At 46.7% G+C, this 26438-nt stretch overlaps 8 protein-coding genes across 9 annotated transcripts; 4 read left to right on the top strand and 4 right to left on the bottom strand.

Annotated features, from left to right (window-relative positions):
- Window positions 1-4305: 4305 nt before the first annotated feature.
- GL218_02844 (uncharacterized protein) lies at window positions 4306-6374 on the bottom strand (the record flags this gene model as incomplete). The annotated part of the gene is made up of 2 exons (XM_033579382.1): window positions 4306-6260; window positions 6332-6374. The coding sequence occupies 2 exons, from the start codon at window positions 6372-6374 to the stop codon at window positions 4306-4308; spliced, it is 1998 nt and encodes a 665-aa protein (XP_033436983.1).
- Window positions 6375-9597: 3223 nt separating this feature from the next.
- Window positions 9598-10396, bottom strand: GL218_02843 (Exosome complex component RRP40; the record flags this gene model as incomplete). The annotated part of the gene is made up of 2 exons (XM_033579381.1): window positions 9598-10137; window positions 10190-10396. The coding sequence occupies 2 exons, from the start codon at window positions 10394-10396 to the stop codon at window positions 9598-9600; spliced, it is 747 nt and encodes a 248-aa protein (XP_033436977.1).
- Window positions 10397-10807: 411 nt separating this feature from the next.
- Window positions 10808-12632, top strand: GL218_02842 (Ribosome-associated complex subunit SSZ1; the record flags this gene model as incomplete). Its single annotated transcript, XM_033579380.1, has 3 exons — window positions 10808-10946; window positions 11002-11128; window positions 11183-12632. 3 exons carry the CDS (start codon window positions 10808-10810, stop codon window positions 12630-12632), a joined length of 1716 nt encoding a protein of 571 aa, XP_033436976.1.
- A 650-nt stretch (window positions 12633-13282) lies between these two features.
- Window positions 13283-14808, bottom strand: GL218_02841 (uncharacterized protein; the record flags this gene model as incomplete). Its single annotated transcript, XM_033579379.1, has 2 exons — window positions 13283-14689; window positions 14773-14808. 2 exons carry the CDS (start codon window positions 14806-14808, stop codon window positions 13283-13285), a joined length of 1443 nt encoding a protein of 480 aa, XP_033436980.1.
- Window positions 14809-16256: 1448 nt separating this feature from the next.
- On the top strand, window positions 16257-19055 carry GL218_02840 (the record flags this gene model as incomplete). 2 transcript variants are annotated; one of them, XM_033579377.1, is made up of 1 exon in its annotated part: window positions 16257-19055. In XM_033579377.1, the coding sequence occupies one exon, from the start codon at window positions 16257-16259 to the stop codon at window positions 19053-19055; it is 2799 nt and encodes a 932-aa protein (XP_033436979.1). The 2 variants fall into 2 exon arrangements, with proteins under 2 accessions (XP_033436979.1, XP_033436978.1); XM_033579378.1 differs by having other exon boundaries at window positions 17451-19055.
- Window positions 19056-20565: 1510 nt separating this feature from the next.
- GL218_02839 (uncharacterized protein) lies at window positions 20566-22522 on the top strand (the record flags this gene model as incomplete). Its single annotated transcript, XM_033579376.1, has 6 exons — window positions 20566-20786; window positions 20949-21392; window positions 21448-21520; window positions 21576-22045; window positions 22104-22240; window positions 22323-22522. The coding sequence occupies 6 exons, from the start codon at window positions 20566-20568 to the stop codon at window positions 22520-22522; spliced, it is 1545 nt and encodes a 514-aa protein (XP_033436354.1).
- An 848-nt stretch (window positions 22523-23370) lies between these two features.
- Window positions 23371-24357, top strand: GL218_02838 (uncharacterized protein; the record flags this gene model as incomplete). The annotated part of the gene is made up of 1 exon (XM_033579375.1): window positions 23371-24357. The coding sequence occupies one exon, from the start codon at window positions 23371-23373 to the stop codon at window positions 24355-24357; it is 987 nt and encodes a 328-aa protein (XP_033436355.1).
- A 1329-nt stretch (window positions 24358-25686) lies between these two features.
- On the bottom strand, window positions 25687-26147 carry GL218_02837 (uncharacterized protein; the record flags this gene model as incomplete). Its single annotated transcript, XM_033579374.1, has 3 exons — window positions 25687-25701; window positions 25834-25935; window positions 26004-26147. The coding sequence occupies 3 exons, from the start codon at window positions 26145-26147 to the stop codon at window positions 25687-25689; spliced, it is 261 nt and encodes an 86-aa protein (XP_033436360.1).
- Between the last annotated feature and the right edge of the window lie 291 nt (window positions 26148-26438).

The raw sequence follows: 26438 nt of genomic DNA, 5'->3' as shown, positions 1-26438 counted from the left end.
GTTTGTTTGAGTAAGCCGCCAGAAATAAACTGGCTGACACAGGGTTTAGCAGTTGATTCTAAAATGGTGAAAAGAGGATGGCTGTCGTGTAACGAGAACGCCCTCTATCAGGCAGAAAGCAGTATAGCCCTAATACCCCATCGTCAGATACTGCCGGTTCCTAGATTGCATAGATGCATGACATTAGACACTTGCCAAAAGCAAAGCGAGACTGGCTCAGAATTTGAAGAACCCCTTACTATTAGAAGAGATACATAGTAACAGATGGTGGTTTGTTCAACTTGAAACGGGCACAGCCACTTTGCCTCTAACCTGAGGAACTGGTCCTAATGCAGGTACAAGAACTATCAATGAGTTGCATCTGCAAACTGTAAACTGCAGCCAAGGCCAAGGCCAAGGGTGGCAACGTGGGACCACCGATTCGATTACAGGTTTTTTTTATCGGACGCTCAGATCTGTTATAGTCCCTGCAACGATCGGTCTTTTTCTACCAATAATGCGTTAACCCCACCTATGATAATCCATCAGTCACTGTTAGGTAACAAGATCTACATTCGCCTCACTGAGCCTTACCTTTATTATCAAGTATAATGTTCGTTTTCTTTATTACCTTACTCAAATACTAAAATTGGCTGTTACAATGCTGCATGAATGTGACCTCGTACTGCTATAACAGGCCTCCATAAGATCTTTCTACTCAACGAAGTAAGCGTCATAGAAGAAAGTAGTTCGTCAAGCTATCAAAATAGGAGTCGGATAATACGAAAAGCAAAGAAGCATACTATGTAAAACAGCACCGGGGGCTAACGTAGTTAGGTAGTAAGGAGGTAGTTTCTGTTAGACTCGTTAAAGTCTTCCTGATCGGAAAAATAGCACGAAATAAGAACCTAACTACGAGATGTTCCGGCCAATTTTTGTGGCTAGAGCGACTAGAAGTCAGGAAGTCATATCCATGGATGTCAACTAAGCTTTAGCTTTATGGTTTGACAAGACAGGGCAATGACAGGGTAGTTAGTTTAACAGGGGGTTAAATCTAAGATCTTGGCACCTCCCTAAGAAGCGAGAACCAACACTGTTAACCCTTTTGTAGTTTAGCTCTCTGTACTCCGTTAGGAATTGTCGAGCCCTGCTTTATGTTTCACTCTCCAGCCAGTAACAACTTCCGACACCCGCCAGCGTTGAGCCCAAAGTCTCACCATTTTCTTTCTTGTCTGCTTTTCTCTACGCGATTTAACTACATAGTAATTAGTAGCTATGTTAGAGTTGAAAGGGCTAAATCTAAACCCGCTGAACTATTCTCCCTTTCTCCTAGATCTCTAATGTCCTCCGAGATTCCGAGCTAGCTCGATGATCTAGACAAGGAAAACCCTTGGCCGGTCGCTACATACCGAGAGCCGAGCTTCTATCCACCTTCATCTAGTTTCCCCTATTCGGACGACAGGTGGTCCACTACGGGGTAAATACGAGCCGCACGCATTACCTGAGACCTACCCTTGGCTGATGTGACGGTAGGTATTGGTCATACAGTATCGTCCCATCTTCGGCTTGAGAACCCTTCTCGGAAATCTCGTTGTTACAGATCATGTTAACTATTATTTACACAGCCACACACAGGTAACAAATAGTAAGGCTAGATCTTCGCGCTTAACAGAATGGCGTCAAAATAAGTGCCTATCAAAGGGTACTTTTGAAAAAGATTCTCAAGATATATCAATCAACAAAATACCAAAAAACATAGCCATATGAAATAGACTCTAAATTTCATTCTGATATAAGTTATATATACCTAGGTACCTTATATATATATATGCTCGAGGATTTTGCTGAGTTGTGTGGATAAGAAGAAAGTGAGCCTTTTGGTACGTTACCTAGTACTTACAAAATCGGCACTTTTTTGACGCTGTTCTATTTCATAGCAGTTAAGAGATGTCAAATTCCACAAATTATTATTTCCTTGACCTCCCGAAGCTAAGATAATTCTTGATAGGTCCAAGCACAATTTCCTATACGAGATAAAAACATGATTATTAGAACGGTTTATTCCGATAGACTGGTTAAACTTTCGGCTTCTTCATCTCGTTAAAGAGAAAGCTACAATGATGATGTATGTGATCATAACTGGGACTGTGCGTTCAATCTTTGAGATCAGTTTAAGCGACAACCTTGGAACCTAACAGGGATCGACAGGCACACATACCATTTTTGGAATAAGCTAACGCTATCGGTACCCATGGATGTTGGAATGTTGGACAGCATATCTACCGTCCAACCATTCTTTGGGGTCTGATCACCAATAGTTTCCTCGTGGTCGGAAATCAATTACCTAACAAATGCCATATATGGCTACGGATTAAGTCCTAAACTGAAAGAGTAACGCTTCTTTCACATTTCTTTAATGCTATATCAGGCTATTCATAGAAGAGTGAAATAAGAGGGCTTTCCGAAATCCAACTATGCAACGCACGGTTACATATTCTATATTAGCAGAGCTACCCGAACATTCAATCAATACAACATAACTACCTAACTATACAGAAGAACATAACACTTACATACTTAGCTTCAGGCCTAAGGATTTATCGAATGATAAAACCTAAGGAACCTAAGCTTAAGGGTCGAAGGAAGCGACTATTTCGAAGCGACCTTATGATAAACTACGCACGGAGCACCTCAGCTATAGTAGCTAAAAAACTAAGAGATGAAAGATTCTCTACGCGGATATTACTACGGCAAATAAGGGAAATTAAGCGGTACTTTGAAATATTCGGAACTTCGTCTATTAAGGAATCACTCTCTAAGCTACTAAACTGTCGAGCTCTAAAAAAGAGCCAAAACGTGCTGTCAGGCATTATTCAACTATTATTAGCTGCGAAGTGCTGCGATCAGCGCTATAAGCAAGCCTTCTGTTCCGGCCTCTCGGGCGTGTGCTGATCGCTATTATAACCCCTACTGTAAATCCGCGGGAGCTAAACGCTGACGACGAAAATCCTACAGGAACAAAACCTAATTGGTCCCTGCGAAGTAAATCAACGAAGATCGATCTGTGTCGAGATCCCTTTGATTAATTGTCGATTTGCACTCCACTATTTCAAGCCCCAGCTTCAGATTTACAACTCCAGCCAGATGGCCCAGAAGCCAAGTTCGTGGTAAAGACAAACGCAGGTGTGTCGGGAGGATTTCGTGCTTGGCGACGATTCTCCCAGTGCCGCTAGCATGGAGTTTTCATAATGCGAGCGGTATATTTACGAACGGCATATAATACCAAGGCCACCTCCAACAATATAGTCAATAGTCAAACAGAAACAGAAACAGAAACTAGAACACGGCATAGTTATTGATTAATCTGACTGATATTATTGACTGATGGCTGCATGAAGAAGACATGATTAACCCGAGCTATCCGTTACAATGGTTGAGATGAAGAGGAGGTGGCTATGTATCCGGGGATAAGCAACCTCAGAACGGTAAGTTAAAGCTACCTGATCCGGAGATATCTATCGTATGACGGATAACTGCAGGCATAACAGTAAGCCAAACGCATCTAGAATTTCACGTCTGGGATCAATTGTCAATTATCATATTATCATATGTTTGAGAACTTATCCATGGGTTATCTAAAAGGAACAAGTCGAGTTGGTGACGACGGCAAATGCGTATCTCCTGCCAAACCCGTCAAATATAAGGCTCGCAGGATGCACTATTATAATCCAACAGCTCTTCCCCCTTTCATCTACCTAGGTACCTAAGATATCCAAGAATGAGCTTGCTTATATCTTACTTACAGGTAAGCTACTTACATCAGGTAAGGTAAATAGATATCGTTGAAACTGTAGAGATCTTTCAGTCCGTCACTCGGGACCGAACCTGACTTCCAGGCATCTAATTTTGATAGCATCTTCCTTGACCTAGCACAAAATGTGCCGCGGTGTAAAAAGAGGCTTCCCAGTCGGGTTCTATTGAGCGCCCGGCATAGAGTTAGCGGCGCTTATGGGCGTTTCGCCACCACCCGTTCTATTCTAAAATGTCCTGTCTTAATTTCCACGGACCAGCAATAGATCTAGCTTAACGCTGTACTACTACACATACATGCATTAGGTACGAACAAACAACCGCCACGGGAGAAGAAGAGGCACGCTTCGGTACTCGGCGGTTGCGTTCACTTGACCTGGTTAGGCCAATCAATCCGATGCAGCTCACCATGCGGCCTCATTTTAAAAGCCCGTTTCTATTTTCTTCTCCCCTTTATAAGCATGCGTACCTTACGCTAGCAGTAAGGTGCCTACCTAGGTAGCCTACCTATGTGGTCTAGCCGCCACCACCAGCTTGCATCCTCCGCAGCCTCTCCTCCGCCGCCCGGGCTCTTCGTTCCCGATCGAGCTTCATCCTCTGCTCGGGTGTGAGGCCCCTTACCTCCTCCTCGCGCTTTTCCTGCGCCGACTTCTTAGTGCCACTATCTAGCAGACTCTTCCCACGCCCCTTGCTATTACTATCGGGAACTTTGGGCCCTTCGCTCTTGAGCCGTTGCTCCTCGGCTTTGCGCCGTTCTGCTTCTTTCCTCTCATCCTCTTTGCGTTCGCGCTCATCTCGCTTTTCTGCTTCTTCTTTCTTCATAGCAGGCGGCACTCGCGCGGCTTCCCAATCCCACTTTGACTCGCCGAGCTCGTCGCGCGCTACCCTGAAGGCGTCCCTTGTTGATCGATCGCCGGCTAACTCGAAGGCAGTCTTGCCTTCGTCGTTCTTGATTGTGGGATCCGCGGCTCCTTTTACTAGTAGTCCTAGTATGAGGGGAGCTGAGTTCTGGTTCGCTGCAAGGTGTAGAGGAGTTGGTGCGTGGTAGTTTTGGGTCGAGTCTGCTGGCTGAAAGAAGAAATTGGCGGATATGTCGTTGCTCTTCAGGTATGATAGTAGAGCGGGCAGTTTCGATCTTCGTATGAAAGCTTGTAGCTGTGACGTGTGTAATAGTGCAGTTTCTTCCTCTTCTGTTAACTTAGGCGCAGTCGGCTTCGTTGGTTTAGAAGTCGTCTTCACGGACGGTTCTTCCTGCGCCTTTGAAACCTGAGTTGGATCGATTTCGCGGACTTTTAACCGCGTCAGCTCGATGAAAGATCGCATCAACTCGTTTTGAGTTGCCCTTCGTGTGCTAAATGGGAAGCCCCGTATACGCGGATCGTTGGCTCGTAGGACTTGATCTTCGTAGGGACCGAAGAGCGTTCTACGGTTTGTAGATCCCGTCGCCCGTATGAATAATAACTCTGCCGTGTCAAGAAGGCCCTTCCAGTCTTGCAGAAGCAATCGGACTTCGTCTGTTAGGGCTTGCTCGTTATACCGACGGATACTTGAACCGGCTGAATGAGCATTGCCCTTCGCATTGTCGTTTGCTGATTGCGAACCACCTTGTTTCCTCCTCGTAGTATATCTGTGAAATGTTTTATGCGCCAATACTGTCGCTTCTCTATTCAAAGGACCCACGGACCCGTGCTTCGTTTGTCGCGGCGCCAGTGATACTACCATGGCTGCGAAATGTCCGCCGCCAATCATGCAGAGGAAGATGTGCGGTCCTTTATAGACGGAGGGCGCAAGGTTGCCGTCCGGTCTCGCTTTGGGCACGGGTATTGGTTCGAGTTGCTTTTTCTTGATCGTCTCGACTATTGTATTTTCATCCTTGGATTCTGCCAGCGCGAATATAGCACGGTAGATGCCGAAATAGGTATTCTGAGGTAGGAGAGGGGAGCTAAACCATAGTAGAGGCTGCGCGCCCCCGCCCCTTTGTTTCTTTTTTGGATTCCCATCTCCGTCATCTCCTTGGTCGTCGCCTGTAACATTGTTGTAGTTTCCTCCCGAAAGTGTAGCTTGCTTCTTCAAGAGAGTTGTTAGAAGGTTGCTCTCCTTATCGCCGTTTTCCTCGTCTTCGTCATCAGAGTCCGACGAATCTGAGCCTGAAAGACTCTCGTCGAGATCCGCAATCAGCTTCTCAAATTCGACTTCGGAGACGGGGCTTTTCCCCCGCAGTTTCTGCTTTAGGTTGTAGTGGTGCAGGTCAGACTTTAAGTGGCCGCGCTGGTCTTGTACGGTGCCAAACGAGAGGGCGCATAGCGAGCATGACTGTGAGCCTACTACGGGCGACGGGTTTCCAGACGTCGCATCTTGTGTTTGTGATTGCGTCGCAGATTCGGTCAATTTGTTGATCGTATCCTGGCTGTCGATGGCGGCGTCTTGTTTTAAGGAGATGCTGTTGAGGACTTGGTCGGGTAGGTTATAAACTATTGGTGAGATGGTTAAAAAAATGTACTATAGCTTTTTGCGACGATTGGGGGCTAAAATGGGAATTCACCATAGAGGGGTCGTCGCAGAATATCGTCTGCTTTCTGATCCATTTCTTGCGTCGCCAACCCGAAATGTTATTTTGCTTGTATATGACGGAATTGCGGCTTGAAAAGAGATAGGACTTAGAAAAGAATGGAGACGTTATTCCAGATCGTTATGACGAAAGGTGGGTTGAGATGGGAGGACGGTTTGTTTAGGATAGCTTTGGCGGGGTAGCTTCTTTGAATATAATGTTAGGTAATTAAATATTTACATAAGATAAGATATAGCCATGTACTACTATAGGTACTTTAGGTAGGTATATAATGGATCGGTGGTGACTCAACCGGCCACCTTAAAAATCTTTAATTCTCACTTATGACAAATCGGAACAATCTCGTTATGAGTAAGAACTTAGCCTCATAATCTACACTGCCTCTCTCAATGCGAACATAGATGTGGCCTTGGTCAGTAGCACACTATAATTTCAACTCTCTTAACTAACTATCTTAGACGTTGAAGCAAAGTAAAGACTTAGGGCTACTAGTAAGACAACCTCGGAATAAGATGATATCCAAATTCAATTAACATGTACAGAACAACTATCCAGGGCTTTGTCTTGTTGATTTCTATCCCAAGAGACACCTATCGAGTCGAAGACAATAGACTGGTTTACGCCGTGATGGTTTAGTCCCTTTGTCTTTAAACAAGGTTGCTATGGAATTTTCAAGATAACAATCTCTTTATAAATAAGTCCTTCATTTTTTCCTCTTGTTTTAGAACAATGTAGGTAATAATATCCTAGAACAAAAACTCCAAATTACTCTAATTCACCTATAAATGTCCTCTCGAATCATCGTTTACCGTCGTTTCCACCATGTTCTCTCTATAAAAGACACGGCAGAAACAACAATCTCCTGGGTAGAACATTCAGCCTCCAATTCTTCCTAGATATTTAGCAGTGTAGTAATAGTACGCTCTTTATTACGCTTCTACGTATCTAGGTAAGCAACGAGATTCATCATGCCGTGCGACTGTAAACGCCTCACGCTCCGCTACGCTTGCCGCCACAAGGAGCAAGAATTTTATAGATGTTGGCGATATAACCTCATCCGGAGTTATTTCTGCCTGGGTCATGTACTTTCAAGCTGCGACCCGGTGCGCAGTACACAATTATTACAGCGAGTATGTCATGACTGTCTCGATTTCTTCGCTGAAGAATTTGGCAAGAAAGCCGCTATTCATGTAAGCCAGAAATTCCTCGAGTATAAGTTCAATAACGGCCTTTATAATCAAACGATCGATCCTAGAACTGTTCATCGTGACGCATATACCGTCTCCAAGACGGCTCTCCAAAAACTAGCTGAAGGTGCCACGCAAGCCAAAAATGTTACGGAAGCTAGACATTCTAGGGAAGCTAGACATTCAAGGGAAGCTAGACATTCAAGGGAAGCTAGACATTCTAGAGAAGCCAGACATGCCAAACATGCCAAACATACTAGAGAATCTGAGAATACTGCAGAAGCTGAAACTACCAGAAGGCGATCGTTACAGGTCCCGCGAACTCCGAACAACTCTCCAGTTGGACTTCGACCGCCACCGCCTTTGGTCCACCGAAGTAGACATCATGATCAACGTCATAAGCACCCCAAAGCGCAACAAGTCCATCCAGATTCCTTCTCTTCGAGAAGGAATTCCGTAAATCGTAAACATCTTGCCGTCCCAAGCGAGTATTCTTACCTTATATCTGCTGAGACTGGCCCGTTTGTATCGAAGATAGGGACTGGATACCCGGTCAGCGCATACGTGACTGACACCCCTATCGATCTTTCCGACCTAGTCAGTGACGACTTTGATTATCCTCCCAGCGCTCGCGGTAGACCACCTAGTGGGCCACCGGTTCAACCAAAACCAATTCGTCCGAAAACAAAGCCATGTGACCTTCCGTTAAAGCGATCTGACTGCTCCCTTGTCCGACGAATAACTGAACAGGCTGAAGAGCTCAATATTCAAAGTCATTCTGACCAGGAAAATGAAACCATATCTAGTCTACCTACTTTTCCCAAACTTCAACGAGCACCAAAAATTCCCACCTGGCGTAAGGACACCCCCGCACCCGCTGCTGGTATTGCTGGCGAAGAGAGAATAGTCAAAAGTGTCAATTTTGCTGACGCATCGAAAATTGAACTCATTCCCCGGATTCACACTGCCCCCGCTACATTTGTACGGGCTTCACCCTCGGTAGACTCACTCACGGTTGAAACAGGCACATTGTTGGACGTGGTCTCAGGTAAGTAATTTTGACAATTTTCTTACATGAGCCCTCCTACATTGTCGCCCTTTTCGATGATCAAAACGTGAACGAGCCGCTAACGCTCAACTCCAGTCCCGCCAAAGCGAACTTCCGGCGTACGTGCACTAGATAGCGCGGCATTCTACCATGAACGTGGTGTACCGTCAACTACCTATATTGAAGAGAAAAATCAGGATGGGGATAATGACGATCAGTCCACCATGCTTGTTTCTATAAATACACCCTCCCCTGCCTTTTCTTGCGCTGTACAATCCTGCTTTTGCAAATATCAAGATTCCAACGATAAGGTATGTGTTACCTGCTTCGAGAGGCAGCAATTTAAAGGTAAGTTGCAAATGCAATGGATTTGACTGTCGCACACTGATTAACAAAAAGGTAGGGGCAGGCAGGGTAAGGTCACAATGTTTCATGGCTTGCTAAACTTTAGCCGGCGTATACGGTTCGGCGTTCTATGGCGGTCTATGGCGTTCTTACGGTGAGTTATAGGCGTACTCGTTGATTCCTCTTTCTTGACTTATGCATCCCATCTTAATTTATTTCCTTGATATGGAAACAGAGTAAGATAAAAACAAAAAGGAAGATAGATCGATATTCAGTAATGGGCTAAATATGGGAAAGTTATGGTTTTATGGCTACTCTTGTAGCACGAGATTAGCTATTTTCGCTTCGAAAATGCTCTGGATAGCGCCTTTATATATACCTATAAATTAATGTTTATGTTTTCATATATTTCTTTATTGTCATACGTGAACCGTTCTGAGCCATTCCCTTAGATAAAAAAGATTAAAAATACCAGCGTATACAAAACATAGATAGTAATAAATGTATAGAAGATATCACCACTCATACCACAATAGCATAAAATTAAAAAGACTGAAGTATAAAAACAAAATGCGGAATCTGACCGAAAAGTACTGGGGTATCATTGAAGTATGGAGAAAACAGCCTTAACCTACACCAGAGTAGTTTTTGGATCCGACCTAACTCATCTCCTTAACCAGCTTTCGTACTAACTTCTTCTGCTGGTCAATAGTAAGGCTCTTTTCATCTGTCTCCTTTACTGCTCTTCCAACCATCAGCACAGTCTTCGTCTTCTCACTGTTGACCCATATCTTCCCGTTCCTACCGACCGCTGTCTCGAAAGCAAGACCCGCGGACCCTAGCTCCTCTAAGACAACTACCTTGCCCTCTTCGGCGGATTTACGCATTAGAAGCCGTCGAGCCATTCCTAATGATATATCAAATAGCATGCCGCCGTTTAAAGGACCCAAGCCGTCTGCCTTTCCTGTGCTTGGCGAGACGCATTCGAGCTCAGGATCCATGTGTCTATTGGCAAGGCAGACTCTCGCGTAGACTAGAGCACCGGGGTTCAAGTTGGGCCGCGTCTTCTTCGTGGCCATCTCAAATGCTAATTGTGGTAGTATAGCATTGGAAGTATAGTTGGACAGCATGACGTAAAAGTAGTCAGCTGCTGAATGATGCATGGTACCGATGACTAGGTCACCGACCGTTGGTACGTACTATAGGAATTATCAATCAATGATCTTGTATGTAGGTAAACTGATGACTTACTCGCCCTCCGTTGTATTCAACCCATATCGAATTCTTCCTAGGATCAGTGACGAGTTGGCCAGCGACTGTAGGTATCAACTCATTCGGAGGGATATGTCGAAGTCCAGGACCGAGTCGTAAAGCTCGTTTTGGATGCGATGGAATCAATGAAGGATTTATCTGGTCCCCGGGGAGGACAAATACTCTCTCACTTTGTGCAGTTGCCATTTTAAGTTGTATTGTTGATGTTCTATGAGATGCAGCTTCAAAAAATTTGTGGCTGAGCTACGAAAATATAGTGAACCTAATAAACTCGAGTGAACCTTAGTTGCTTTTGGCTTTACTTGTGGCTGTTAAAAAGCTTTGGAGGGGTTATTGTGGCTAGGTTTAATCCGCTATGCGGAATCGGGAATTGAGATGTGGGGGTGTACAGTGGGCAGGGATGTGCTGCATCGAGGAACTACATTTTTTTTTTTCTTGGCTTTAAAGAACAAAATTTTGGCAAGGCGCCGAAATCCAAAATCTCACACCCCACCAGCGAACACTACTATCTCCAACACTCTTGAATTATTTGGCCCCGACTTTAAATTGTTCCTTACGAACCTGGCTATTTTTTAAAAATTTAAGAAGATCGCATCCATGACTGAGAAGGGAGCTGGCCAACTTGGCGTTTCGCCAAGTGATCGATGCGCCATTGGTATATCCTTTGGCAATTCGTACAGCTCTATTGCTTCCACAACTGATGACAGTCCTATTGTTATTGCGAACGAAGATGGAGGTTGGTAACACGCCTTTATATTTGCGACACTTCGCTAATTAATCCTATAATATAGACCGACAGATTCCCACCATCCTATCATATGTCGATGGAGAAGAGTACACTGGAAATCAGGCTAAGGCCCTGTTAATCCGGAACCCCCAGAACACAGTTATATCATTCAAGGATTTCCTTGGTCAAGAGTTAGTCCTCCATTTATACTAAATGGACGAATAAGTAACTTACCTTCGGAACAGATTCAAGTCCATTGACCCTACTCACTGTCACGCCGCATCTCACCCCAAGGAAGCGAACGGAACAGTTTCTTTTACCATTCAAGACAAGGTCGAGGGAGAATCGCCTTCTACCATTTCCGTGAAGGAAGCCTCTACCCGATACCTGCGTCGTCTTCTACAATCTGCTTCGGACTACTTAGGAAGGAAGGTTACTTCTGCCGTAATATCGGTACCTACAAACTTCACAGAGCCCCAGAGAGAAGCCCTAATTCAGGCCGCAAACGATGCTGAGCTTGAGGTTCTCCAATTAATTAACGAGCCTATCGCTTCAGCTCTTGCCTATGACGCAAGGCCGGAGGCTAAGTTGGAAGATAAAATAATCGTGGTGGTCGATCTTGGTGGTACACGCTCAGATGTTGCTGTGGTAGCTTCGAGAGGTGGACTGTATACAATCCTCGCAACGGCTCACGACTATGAGTTTGCTGGGGTTCATCTAGACAATGTTCTTATGGAACACTTTGCCAAAGAGTTCATGAAGAAAAACCCCAATGTCGACCCTCGAGGAAACGCTAGAAGCTTAGCGAAGCTTAAGGCCGAATCCGAAGCTACCAAGAAGGCTCTTAGCATTGGTACCAACGCCAGTTTCAGTGTCGAAAGCTTGGCGGACGGTATTGACTTCCAGACTACTATTAACAGACTGAGATATGAGACAATTGCTCGTAAAGTTTTCGAAGGCTTCAACCGCCTTGTTGACGGCGTTATAAAGAAGGCTGGATTGGACGTCCTCGATATTGACGAGGTTATTCTCTCTGGTGGCACATCCCACACTCCCAGAATCGCAAACAACTTCCGCGCGATATTCCCAGAGACCACTACTATCCAGGCCCCCGCAACGAGCGCAACCGCCATTAACCCCTCGGAGCTCCAAGCTCGTGGTGCTGCTCTCCAGGCCTCTTTGATCCAAGAATATGAGGCGGAGGACATTGAGCAGTCAACGCACCCTGCTGTTACAACTGTCAAGCATATTACCAATGCGATTGGTGTTATCTCATTATCCGACGATGGCGAGGAGATTTTCACACCAATCATCGCACCCGAGACTGCTGCACCGGCTCGCCGAACAATCCACGTCGCAGCCCCCGCAAATGGAGGTGACGTGCTGGTGAAGGTGGCTGAAGGCGGCACTCACATCAAGGTGACGAAGCCGGAGCCGAAGCCAAAGGAGAACGGCAGCAAGGAAGATGACGAGGATGAAGACGACAGTGACTTCGACTCCGACGAAGAGGAAGAGGAGCACAGGGAGAAGATATGGAAGATCGGCACTACCCTCGCCGAGGCCGCCATTCGGGATGTCAAGAAGGGAGGCAAGGTCGAGGTCACGATCAACGTCGCGCCCGACCTCGCAGTCACCATCACGACGAGAGCTGTCGGCGGAAAGGGTGGCGTCAGGGGAACTCTTGCAGCCCCGTAAGATAGTTCACCTATCTATCTTACCTACCTAGATAGGTAATGTTACTTACTGCTCTTCGCTTATTGGCGTCGGTCTAGTTAAAAGGGAGGGAGGCATTGCGACGCTCGGTAGGCACTATTCGATAGATGGAACTAACTTGGGCGGAATCTTGTTCTACCCTCTCAGGCAGAATAAGCATGGGCTAAGCATGGGAATAGAGTAGACGTGATGCATATACGCATTTTAACTAGTTATGATGTTTATGCATGCTATGACTTTGTACATCTCGTTTCTCGTCGTGCAGGTTAATTCCTGGTTTCGTAGAGTGATGTGATCTAATTTAAGAGGTAGTTGTATTCTCCGTCCATTAATCTAATCTACCTAGGTACCCAATCTATGTGCAGCCGGTTTGTATCAACCTATTATATATGCATAACGCCAATCCCATCCCATCCAATCTGTCCTTCACATATACAATGCCCACTTCTAGATTATGAAGTATGTCTATCCCATCTCAACCAAGATTTTACGTATGTGTGTGAAGTAAATTAGTTAGTTTAGTTCCAATACCTGGATATAAAAAACAACCGTACGCTATGTCCCACGAAGATGATACGCTACCTATCCATGCCACGCTACGCTATACCCCAACACACGCACAAGCTTTAACCTTATACCACGGTCTCGGGTAACGTCCAAGCGACTAGGTCCTCGCGCTCCTCGTACTCATCTACTTCTTTCGGCCGTCTGAACCCCTCGCGTCCACGGTCACTGCCTAGCGTTGGCGCTAGACTTGTTAAGCTCCCGCTGCGGCTGCGTACGCCATCCGATGCTCCGTCTACGCCGCCGTCTTCTTTAAGTGGCTTCCCGGGTCCCCGGTACCGAGGATGTCGTCCACCTTCCTGGCGACCATTAGTACTGCTGCTGCGCAGCCCGCCCGTCAGCGTTGGAGAGCTGTGATCGCTACCACCGCTGTGCGTACGCAGATGGTGTTGGCGCATACGGCGGATATCGGCAGGCCGTAGTGTATTACCACCAACGCCTTCGTCGTCACTTACGTTGCCGCTGTTATTACTGGTACTGCTGGCGACAGATCCAGAATGCGAGAGGCGGCTGCGGCGGATAGGGGGCTTAGAACCGGGGCGCGTAGTAGCGCTCCACCCATCGCCGCCCGAGAAGATGTCCTCGATGCACTCGTCGGCCGGTAGCTCGCCGGGTTGACAAGCCCAACTTGCTGCTAGCGCGCGGCGATACATGTCCTGCAGCTCCGAGGCATCTCGGGACTTGCCGAGGGAGCCGGAGTTTGTTTTAGTGCTGGGGGGCGTAGAACCGTCTTCGGGTGCCTCGACCGGGACCTGCTCGCTACCTGTCATAATGCCGGCTATGCCGCCGAACATAGGTGCCGTCTTGAGGGGAGGCGCGACGTAGTTACGCTCGCCGTCAATCTGAATCATTAAGATGCCAATTTTAAGTGTGCTGTTAATCTTGCTCTCCTGCATTAAGTATCGCCGGACGATACCCTCCTCAGCCTCATCGTCCACCACGTCATTTTCTTCTGGGTGTGGTAATGGCGGCGCTGTTGTACTTGTAGGACTAGTCCCTCCTATGACACCAGGTGGAAGACTACCGCCCGATTTGCTACTGCTTTGTCGTCGGTGCGACATGCCCTGTCCGATCTTCTCTCGTGCATGATCCAGGCTTGCGCTGGCCCGCGCACCTATACTCCGGCGAGGAAAGTTTTCGCTTTCTTCGACATATTCGCTTAGGTTCAACTTGACAATGCCAAGGGGAATCTTCTCGTCGCGACCGCCGGGGATCATGGGAAACTCCTGCAGCACCTCGAATTCGATAGGGCACTCGGAAAGGTTGTTATTGCGATCGATTGAGATGCGCAAGGGTATAATCTTAGAATAGTTATATACAACGCGATGATTGATCTTGTCGATGGAGCACTTGGCCGTACGGCCGCGGTGCTCGCCATGTATCGAGTTTGGAAGGTACCATTTTATCGTAGAGGTGCCGGCAACCAATGGTACATTATTTAAATCGTAGATAGTAAGGTGAAGCTCGAATTTCGGCTAAAAGAGGAACAGAGATATGCATTAGCACGGTGAAATATAAGTCAGGGCGAAGTAAATAGTAATATATATGTATTATATACCTTCCGGGCCTTATTAACTATTGGAAGAATACGCATGTTAGCTTGAGAAAAATACGAATTTGGCGCATAGCAATGGGTGTCGCAGTCAAAGTAAGAGACATTATTATGATAATTCTCCTAGTGAAGCAAAATAGAAGGAAGACAAGGGATAGTAGTAGTATGAAGGAGAAAACACAAATGTACTAATAACGACAATGACAAGTTGCCGAATGTAGGCAGAGTTACATCTTCGCTTATTGGATGAATGAGAGGCAACCGATAATATTAGAGAGAATACAGGAATGCGGCTCAAAGAAACTGTGTGACAAAAGCGTGAAGGGGAAGAAAGAAGGCGGCGGCAGCGGTGGCGGCGGCTAGGGGTTTACAGGCTTACATACTTAAGGACGACATAGTCTTAATAAAGACGCATTCACCCCAGCAGCGGAATTGCTGCACATGCTAACTAGTAGCAAATGCGAATGGCGTAGGTGGTGTGCTGGTAACATGCAGTCATGATTCGGAGCGAAACATCAATGTAGCCCGGTTTTGGTAGCCCGGTTAGGTACTAGATAGCGGCTAGAACTGTAGTTTCGGCTGTATCGGACTCCGAAAAGCGAACAGGTTCTGCTGGGTTTCTATTGGAATCGTATAAACGAGGCAAGACGAATTCGAGATAAGGTAAGCCTGGTTAGGTAGGGAGGGAATTGAATTAGATTGACTTAGGGGGGGGGGTTACGTTACCCCTAGCTCTTAGTACTAGAATCAGCCACAAAGATAGGGCGACGTCGAGATCAAGGAAAACGAGAAAAAACGAATAAAAGCAATGCTCGTTGGTTGAAGTTGGTCTAATGATGGCTGTGGAAACGGGAAATGTTCCGGACCTTGTCGAATTCAGCTCGGACGTTAAGAGCAAGGTACTTAGTATCATGTACCTAAGACTTGTAGACGTCATTATTTGTGTTTAAGTTAGCCGGACTGAAGCCATGGCAGTCCCAATCTACTAGTACCAAATACAATATTGGTATAGAACTGCAAGTACTCTAAGACGTACCGTTCCTTAACCTTAAATATAGCGGAGCCTACCTAGTAGCCCCAGCTGTCTCGTACGCGTATTTTATAAGCTAGAACAAAATGCTAGAACAAAATGTCAGCTGCGCCCGATACCTACCAGACCCACTAAGAACCCTTCTAAAATTTAATACTAAAATTTTGAAGCACATGTCCACGCGAAGCATAATACGCGTTTAGCAATACGCGGTATCCAACCCTTGATGCATATCATCATGCACTACCTAATGTGATAGTGAAAGATTTTGAATACGTGTGTTTTTATAAAGTCTTTTGCGTTGGTTCAACCTTAGCTCCATAGCAGGTAGCAAGGGCTTATCTATCCTATCCTACTTTGGAAGCGTATTCGCTTCCTCTTGAACTACCGTCAAATCAAATATACTGCCCCCTTTGCGTGTTGACTCATATGGCTTACACATAGTATCTAATCAGACAAGATGCCTCCGAAGCAGGCGTCAAAGGCCAAGCCTCCCGGGGATTCGGGTAGTAAAGCGGCTTCAGTGAATAAGCCGAAGTCGAAGTCAGGTCCCGAGACCTCTAAAAATTCAGACCAGCCAAAGTCTAATAAGAGAAAGGACCCTCCGCAGCATGATGCAGGATTCAAGAATCAAGGGAAGGGCTCTGATCATAAGACCCGAGATACAAAGCGTGCAAAGACCCATGAGGTTAGGAGCATTGCCGCTCAGAAATCTCATGCTGCCTTGAATGATGGTGAGCTCAACGTTCAGTCCTTCGTCGGCTCTCTTTCCTTCGAGATCAATGCTTTAGATGAGAGTATGAGACGTACGAGGACGTCTCAAACCAGCCGAGCATTTCAGCGTGTGCCCTTCAGGATGAGACGTAGGGCTGCAGCCCATAACTATAAGAAAGTACCGAAACGACTACGGAAGAGGGCCAAGAGAGAGATGGTAGAGGATAATACACCAACAGTCAGCTCTAAGACTAGAAAGCCAAAGACCACCAGAGCGAGGTTACGAGCTGAGATTTCCCGGAAGTTAGATCTTCTCTCAAGACGAAAGAAGCTGCGAAAACTAAAGAGTTCTGGCGCTGATGATGAAACCATCTCAATAAGGGCTGCTAGACCTAAAATAAAAAGAAATGCGCTCAACGAACCTATTATTGCCGCTAGAAAATTTAGGAAGCGCCAGCTCTCAAAAACCTGGCTTCCTACTCACTTATGGCACGCAAAGCGAGCGAGGATGACACCTCCTGCACAACCCCTGTGGAGGTTTGCAATCCCCCTTACCCCATCACAAAAAGTCTACCGACCAACTCACCGCATTCAATGGGAAAAGGGTGCAATGGCTTGGGATATGAGCTATATGAGCACGATTGGCTTATCTGGACCTCGAAATAGCGTCCAGAATGTTCTCAAGTCGTTGGGTCTTACGCAGGAAGCACTGTGGAACGACAAGGCAAGGCGCTGGAGGTCAGGTAATATGCACTGGTCCGGAATGTTAACCAGGAAAAGCCCAGACGGCATACACGTTATAGGTCCAGCGACTATAATCTGGAATCCAGAAAAGCAAGTTGAAGGCGAAGAGCAACGTAAACAATTTAGACAACTTTTCATCCGTGTTCACCCATCTGCATTCTTAGAGACTTTCAACGAGCTACTACGACTCGCAAAGATGCAGAACCCCCGGCCTTATATAGAAGACCTTAGATTTGAAATCGGGAGCATTGATATCATAGGCCCCGACTCGACTGAAGCTCTGCTCGGGGTGCTTCGGCCATACTTACAAAAATCTAATTCAAAAGAATCGCACGCTTTAAAGTTCGAGTCGCTCGTCGGGTTGAAAGATCCCGGTGCTTTACCCCTTGGATCTCTCCTAGCTTTCTCAATCGTAGACCCTCGTCTTCGTTACCCTCCACGACAGGTAGCTCTTCCAGGGAACGACCAGAACGCACAATTGGCACTTCTAGACGCCATATCGGCGCTCCCCAAAGACGATGCTACCAAGCCCCATCAGCTGTTCGATAGGGATACTCGATTCAAGGCATCGAGACTTCCATCTCAGCGGTCCCTAAATCGTCGACGAGGCAATAACGCACCAGGAACCGTACTCGAGCCAACCATGGTTGATCCCCCTATCCCTACAATATTACTTGCTACCCGTCATTCCGTAGGTTCACAATCATCCGGTACTTGGACGTTAATGCTACCATACAAATGCGTTCTTCCGATATGGTACAGCCTGATGCATTACCCCTTGTCGACTGGTGGCAACCCTTGGTTTGGAGGTTTGGACGAGATTAGACATGTTACGTTCGAGAGAGGCCTTCCTTGGTTCCCTGGTGACTTGTCCGGCACGGAGGCAGGTAAAGCTTGGGAATTAGAAGAACGAAAAGAGAGACACAAAGCATGGGACCGCATGCCCAAAGGAAAGAGGGTCAACTGGGAATCACTTGACCTAGGAGCAGGGCGGAAAGGCGAAGTTGGAGTAGGGTGGAATTGCGACTACGAATTACTTCTAGATCTCAAGGGGGCGGGTGACAAGGTGGATGACCCTGATGAGATGGTGGTAGATGGAAAAGATGGAGCAGAAGAGCCAGAAGCAAGTTCTCAAGATGAGAACCAAGCAGCACTCGTAAATCCCTTAAAAAGTGTCACGCAACTTTCAAAGTCTGCCTTTGTTACTTACCAATCATCAACATCTGAGCTTCCTCCTCCAAAATCATTAGTAACGGCGAACGTTAAGATGTTGGCGCGTGGGGTAGCCACCACGTGTGCCAGGATCTATCGACTACCTGATGTAAAGCCAACAGCTGTCTCTTCGCAGGCCGAAGTACCAGCTACCGACCCTCCTCATACTAAGGCTGAGGGCAGACTACCGCTCAACATACGTAACCAATGGTTAGCGCAAAAGCCACCCGGAAATAACAAGCCCAAGAAAGTCATCACCAAGGCAGATTTGGATTTAGAGACGCGGCAGCAACTGCTCGCTCAGCAACTCATCGGCCCTCCAGCGACATTCCCGCCGCCAGCTCCCAACTTTGAGAGCATCAACGGCCATCCACTATGTCCCAATGAAGAAGATTTGATTGGGTTCGTAACAACTGGAAGTTTTAACCTTAGGGACGGAATAGGCGACGCTATAGGTAGCTTGTCATCTACGAAGGCTCTCGAGGAGCTGCGACGATATAAGAATCAGAAGGATACTGCCGCAAGGCTCTGCATTGTCAGGAACGCAGGTCAGAATGTCGGTTGGCTTGCAAGGTGGGAGTTAATATAGGTCCAGCAAAAATACCGTCCATAGCGATACCCATATTCTATGAAAAGATTTTACATTCAACATTTCTCCTTTCGATCGTACGAGACTACGGTATCGTTCCTATCAGGGGTCTAAACAATCTGGAATACAAGTCGCAGCCGTTATTGACAGCCCCATGAGGTAAGATGGCCATCGACTCTACTTCTTATTAATCCCACTCGCCGCCGACATATATAATGATAACTAGGAGTAGTATCCTCGGTATTTTATGTGAGTACTCGTTTACCTTGCTCGGCAGGTCAATCCTCAACCCTAGCCCCCTGTGTCATATCTATTACTATATAGCAGAGCAACCCCTTATTACGGCGTTCAGGGATTGATGTTTTGTTAGTCCTCATCTTTTAATCCGATGCTATGGTTTCTTCTTTGAGATTAGACTACCTAAGTTACCAGGTTCCCCAGTCATTAGCGTATCTCCTCAACCTAAACTCACCCCGACTAAAGGTATTCACCATTCCTACCATTCTATCAATCTATCGGGACAGGATTCGATGCCATACATAGGCATTATCACAAGCTAAAACCACAAAACATATCTGAGCTGTTTGCGCTCTTTCGTATGCTCAATGTAGCATTGTCTATAATGCATTTTCGTCCTGCTTTTTAGGGTGCTACCACTGGATGCACTTCCGCGCAATATGTATGTCTTCGTGCAACAACGCACTCAGCCAGCGTCTTTTCACGCCCATACATCTCCATGCGTCGTCTCCTGATGATCGACATAAGGCGGAATGCAAATACTACCCCAGACGGTACCCCCTGCGATTACAATTTGTTATGTCACCGCTCGCCGTAATTGGCGGGGTGTTACATCGCTGCAGGACGGCCCTGTCTGCTATAACCCAGGGAACCGTTTTAGGGTTGTCTAACCCTTCTGTTCGCCCAACCAGACCAACACGCTCATTGCTGACAGAGGAACCCCTAGTGTCGTCGCTAGATATCTCGCCAAAATCTCGTCGCTCGAACGCCGTGCTAGGTAAGTGCCCCGTGTCTAGCGCGGCGTCCGTGTCGATCGCATCACGGGCGCTCTTGCTACTGCCGGTATGCACGTCACATCCGAGGCATACCACCAGCGAGGGAACAGGTGTAGCACTGTCGTGCGTAGGTGATGCGAGGCTCTTTCTTTGATCTAATATGTGGACTTCGAAAATTCTAGACTGGGGAACCCCAGTACGCACGAGGGTGAGGATGAAGAAACTTGGAGGTGAGGCTGGGGTTGGAGGGAAATGGAATTTGCGTTTATCACAAGGAAATCAGAGTCGAGTGAGGAACGTCATGGGCTTCCTTTTGGAGCTTCCCTTGATGAATACAAAGCTCGGGGTTTCCGCAGGTGCTACCTGCTCAGGTTGCCTTTCTACTTGAGTAGTCCCTCAGCCTGGCTTCTAGGAACTTTGGCCCTTGGTTATTAAGCACGAGCTTATTCCCGCCTCTACCAAGGATTATATGGGCACAATAGCGCGGCTGTCCCAAGATGCCGACTTTTAATCGTGTCCTCATCTCTATCATCGCCATTGCGGGCGCTGGTAGCGTCTCGGCTATCCCGTATAATACATTTGACGGCGAAGGCTTTCCCGCTTGCAACGATGTCGCCCTCATCCACAATGCCACTAGTGTTGATGACATCGTCCAGATAGTGAAGAATGCTTCTGCCAATGGAACACCTGTAAGGGCGTCAGGGAAGGGCCATATGTGGTGAGTTAGAGTCCATATTTACGATACACCTTTGTTGGCATGCTTTATCCAATAAATCTATCCAATTTCATTCCTATTCTATGTTCCATGGAGTCATTATGTTTGTTCGACGTTCCTAGGAGAGTCCATAGCAAGTCGATTCTGATCTAAGATGTTGCAAAGGTACAATACTATGTGTTCAGATAACCCAGACACGATCATCATCCGCACGGAAAACGTAAACAAGATCTCAAATCTAGTACTCGAGGAGGGTGCCGAGACCGGGACGGTGGATATAGAGGCTGGTGTGACGTTCCTTCAGCTGGCCGAATATCTCCACAACAACAGTGCATCCATGGGGTATACATTAGTTAATTGGAATATCACCATGGCCGGTGCGGTAGCGATGGGCGGACATCGGTCTGCTGTCCGAGAGGATTCAATGGTCGCGGCTGGCGTGCTGTCACTAGATATTGTCAATGGAAACGGAGATATTGTAACAGTTGCACGCGACGAGACTAATGACGACTGGCTTGCTGCTTCGACATCATTAGGTCTGTTGGGAGTCATCGTTCGCATGAAGTTCAAGATCTACCCGGACTTCAAGGTCTTTGCGAAGCAAGAGACGTAAGCCTTATACTTCTTTCCATAACGTTCGTTCTTATTCTAATGAGGAAATTAGCCTAGATGAAGATGACGTACTGAATGGCGATATTTACGGTTTGATCGCTCCTTATGCTACAGCCAACTTTTGGGTACGTCGATATACCCCTTTCCTGTTGTATGATACATTATTCTAACGCTTCGTAGTGGTGGCCGTACATGAAGAAGTTCCATTGGCGATACTACGACAAGGTCCCGCTCACTCTCAGCACTCAGGAAGGATTCCAGAATACCTTCTCTCTCACCGACACCGAGGCCTTTGTCGCGAAATCCACTTTAGAGAGCGGGAAGTATTTGGCAACCTCGAACATGTTCTTCGAAACTACTGCTTTCGGTCTTTGGTCCGCCCCCAACTTTCGCGACAAGATAACTCAGAAGACGATCACGGAATGGCCCATTTACGGCTGGAACTACGACGTTTTAATTGGAGGTCTCTATCCTGATCAGAAACCTGAGTGGGAGTATGGCCTGCACGGCTCTACTCTTGAGTTAGCGTTCCCTATCACACTGGCTAATAAGATGCTTAAGCGCGTACGACAAGCATTTGACGACGAGGCTAAGAAGGGTATTATCATGACGAGCACTTACCGCAGCGGCATTAACATCAAATTTGGGAAGTATGTATATTTCACCAGGTAGTTTTGTAAACGCCTGCTAATTTAGGTAATGATTTAGACCTTATTATGATTTGTTGGGCCAGGTCACGTACAACACGTCCGACGGGGCCGACTGGACCAAGGGCGCTATCATGTTCGATTTCCCGTCGTTTAAGCCCACCGTCGGCGATGGAAAGCGTTTCAACGAAGATTTCTGTGAGTAACTTTAATTATGCGCACCCCATCTATCCGTCATCTTAAAATTGGGACTTTATATAGCTGACAAGAACTATTATAGACCCTAAATTGGCCAAGACGCTCATCGATGAATTCCCAGCCAGGCCCCATTGGACAAAGAACACGCGCGAGGTTTTTGGTAACGCCACGCAGAATCTGGACCCGGATCACCTCAAGAGATTCAAGGCCGTACGGGAGAAGTTCGATCCGAAGGGCATATTCAAGAGTGTTGTTGGAGAGATCTTGGGCTTTTATGACTAAATGAGTTGAAATATTGGGTGGGTATCATTCTGTAGTGTCTTGTCATTAACATCATTTATGATTCCTACTTACTTTGATGCTAGGACAGTCAGCATGCATATAGCCCATGATGTAGTTACAGATGATAATGTTAATGATTACCCTAATGGATTATTGAGGCTATACGTTTTAATGGTTAAGTGTAATGATATGCTATACTTGGGCTGGATCCATCCTTGTGGACATTATCTATCCGCCTCAGTCTATAGGCAACTACCTAAGATATATCTATACTCTTAAAATGAGAAGACAAGGTCTAACTAAGCATGCTTAAGTTAAAAGGTACATAATGGACTCCTAGTTCTATAAGAAAGGCGCTTTGATTCCTCAGTGATTCATCACCTAAGTTGTCAGGGTGGATCTCTAGGACAAACCAGTATATTCCAGCAACCAGGTACGTATATAGCAACAACCTATATCCAGTAAATAGCCCGTAGCTTTACGCGTCGTTGCGTAGAGCATCTCCAGGGCACTATAGTACTAAGGTAATTATCTCTCTATTTAAATCATGTCCTTAGAAGTCTCTCTTAACATCTGCAAAAATAACGTCTATCCTACTTACATCACATAACCTTAAGAACTACAGAAGTTTCCTATCACTATATCCTAGCTCATCCTCACATAATCGCCCATGATATGTCATGACTTCTCAGCCTAGCCCAGCAGTCAAGATGGCCACCATGCTTGAACTAGATGCAGGCCCAATTGATAGGTCTCAACATCACCATAACACAACAGCTCCCCAGCCCAGTATGGCAACGGAAGGCTCCAGTAATAGGCTAACTACAGAACTCCAAGATGAGCCCGCGATGAAAGTTGTTACCGCAACCCAAGAGACCTTAGAGGTTGACGATACTGCTACACCTGTCGCTACTACTCCTTCTCAACCAAGCATCGACGACAATAAGCCCGGCGAGATCACAGATCCTGCGACATCTCCGAAGGAGTCAACTGAGGACACCTCAACGGCACCTCAGAAGGCAGCAAAGCGTCAGCAAACCTCGACGTCTATCCCACCAACCTCCTCGCGACCGACTGAAGCAGTCTGCCATAGCCATAGTGGTTTCACCATTCAGACGTCTACTTTATGTCTAGGGGAGCAAGGAGAAGGAACCGTAACAGCACCAAAGAGACCCCGGGGCCTTTCCACGTCACCTCCGACCAGTCCTCGTGCCCTCGATACCATGTCTATAGACTTCCACCTCCCCCAGCACCATCCCCCATCCTCCAATACCCCGTTACACCCCGTACACATCGCATGCCAATCCCGCGCCTCTTCTCCTTCGCCTCGCACGCCCTCGAGAACAAGCCGCGCTTCTTCCCCAACTGTAGACGCCCTAGGACTACGGATCAAGCGTCTTAACATCCGGGGCCGTGCTGACGACGACGATATGGACTACTACATCGACTCCGCTCCGAGATCACCTGTCATAACCCCGTCGACCAGACAGCGCCGCTGCGCTTTTATTCACCGAAACTGCCCATGGTCCGCGCCGAGTACGTATAAGTATAGGTCGCCGCTGCGGTCAGACCGAAAAATCACTACATCCCGACCCGTGACGCCGTCGCGGACGCAGAGTGCTTTGCGCGAGCGGCGTGTTCTGCGGTCTGTGCCGCATATGCACATCTATTCGCCACCCCGGCGTATATTCCGAATTGCTAAGTGGATTGGTCGGCATCCTGTGCGAGTGCCTACGGGGCAGTCGACTGCTAGACAGACGGATGTTAATGCTAGTGCTGCTGCTGGTGTTGGTACTCACGATGACGACGATGTTTTCGCTAGTAAGTCTACCTAGGTAGTCTATGTGATGTTGCTGGTGGCAGATGAATATGATGCGTGAGGTTTCTATGTGCTAGTAGTAGGTGTTAATTGTTAATGAACAAGGAGCTGAGATGGCGTTCTGGTTTCTCAGGTCATAGCCATTGGGTTGCTATTAGATTATGAGATAAAGCTCAAGCTATTTGATAGATATTACATTGGTTGGTCTTATTTAGATAATGATACTATCAAGTTTCGTGGCATTTGTTACGGTTGATATATTAAGATATCGAGACTATTTGATCTAGAGGTAGTTCGTAGTCAATTCAACTGCTTGTATATACCATCTCGTATCAACAGGCTTGAGCCCATCCCTATATCGTGTTAACACTCGAATTCCTCCCTTTGGTAAAGCTCTGTAGAAGTTGGTTTGAAAGGTAATCATACTCACACACCCGTATCGTGGTTATTTATAAGTAGGTGGTATTAATACATATTAATACATGTTCAGCTGGCGACTAATGTCATATACAAGCCGATCCTATGCCTAATAAGATCGGAAAAGCATGGGTATCATAAGCATCGTTTTCTTTACCCCGTACCAGATCCTCTCCTTCAAACAACAAATATATCCTCTTCGGCGTCTTTCCCGTTTACTATTTTAGTATCGTTATTGCTCACCGGGTGCAGCTCGTTACTAGCATCGAGCTCCCGGTAGGGACCAACTGCCTCGCTTGCAGTACGGGTACGGCTATTTGATGTTTGGCTTCTACTCCAAATATTTGGGATGTGCCTTAGTAGAGGTCGCAGAGCTGCCGCAGACGCCGCGAATGTAGCCATTCCAAGTTCGATATCGGCCCAGAGAAGTAAGTCGTAGTGTAGAGCCTGGGCTTCCTCGCCCTTGGCGGTTGATAACCTGGCGATGATGACGAGTTTGACAATGGTGGCGGAGCTCGCACTATAAGAATTGTGAGTATAGGCTTACTAGTGTACTTTGCCTAGTTGTGTCTCATTTTGACTTATAAGGGCTAGAGAAGGGAAAGGGGTAACATACAATGCACCTAACCCCAACAATAGCAGTACTGATACTTTTAACTTCGTGCTCATCTTTACCTTCCTAAGTATGTATATCGGCAGCAACGCATAGAAGTAGTCGATAAAGATATTAGTGATAGTACGGAAGTAACCGACTTGCGTGCAAGCCTTGCTGCCAGCCCAGTTGGACGCGCCACCTTGGGCACATGGCCACGACGCGAACAATGTCATCACTATGGTCCAGGCAGTGACAATAGCCATCGACCCTATTAGAAGCCAGCGTAACTTCTTAGTCGACGATAGACGATAGAGAACGAGTGCCACAGCTATTTTAACGAGTCCAGCACTGATGTAGAGCGTCAGCTGGTTAGCGAATAAGAACTAAATATGGATATAATGGTATTAGCCATTGAGCTAGTTATATTTGAATAGGAAGACTTGGCTCGAGATGGAGTATATAATAAAATATGTCATCTACCTTTGTGTATTTGGCCTTGCTGTAGTACGGCTGCTCGTCCCGAGCAGCGTAGCCATAATGCATAGATGTAAAGCCCATAGCACAGGAGATAATAAAGCCGATCTGAGGGTCATGATGATATTAGTACAAAGCCCGTACATGTCTGAAATAGGCATCGTAGGTGGAGTTACATATGTTAGGATGAGAACAACGTCGTCCAAGCCGAAACCACGAGTCAGTACCTTCGTTCGAACATAGAGGCGGGCGGCTATAGCAAGAGTATCAACCACCAAGAAGACAGCCATAGCCGCGATCAGGTCATCCCGATGCCCCATATTGCCGGGTTAAAACTAGCGGCTCTGTAAACTACCTAGTGGCCTAAGCTCCGGGTACTTTGACGACGTAGAACGATATCCGCGCCATGAGAACAAATACAGAACAAATTACGTGGGGGGAGCGTATCAAGGGCCGTACTCAGGAGATGGGCAACGTGCAGCTTGTTATATGACCGGAAGGTCAAAGCGAAAAAGCTGAGAAGACATCAACGGGAAGGGAGTGTAGTTGGCCATACTCAAACCATTGTATTTTCTAAATACCTACCCCAGGGGAGGCGTCAGTACTCTACA

The sequence above is a fragment of the Daldinia childiae genome, assembly GCF_008694065.1.
Source record: "Daldinia childiae strain JS-1345 chromosome Unknown Scaffold3, whole genome shotgun sequence".
NCBI lineage: Eukaryota > Fungi > Ascomycota > Sordariomycetes > Xylariales > Hypoxylaceae > Daldinia > Daldinia childiae.
This window is presented reverse-complemented; position numbering and strand designations above follow the sequence as displayed.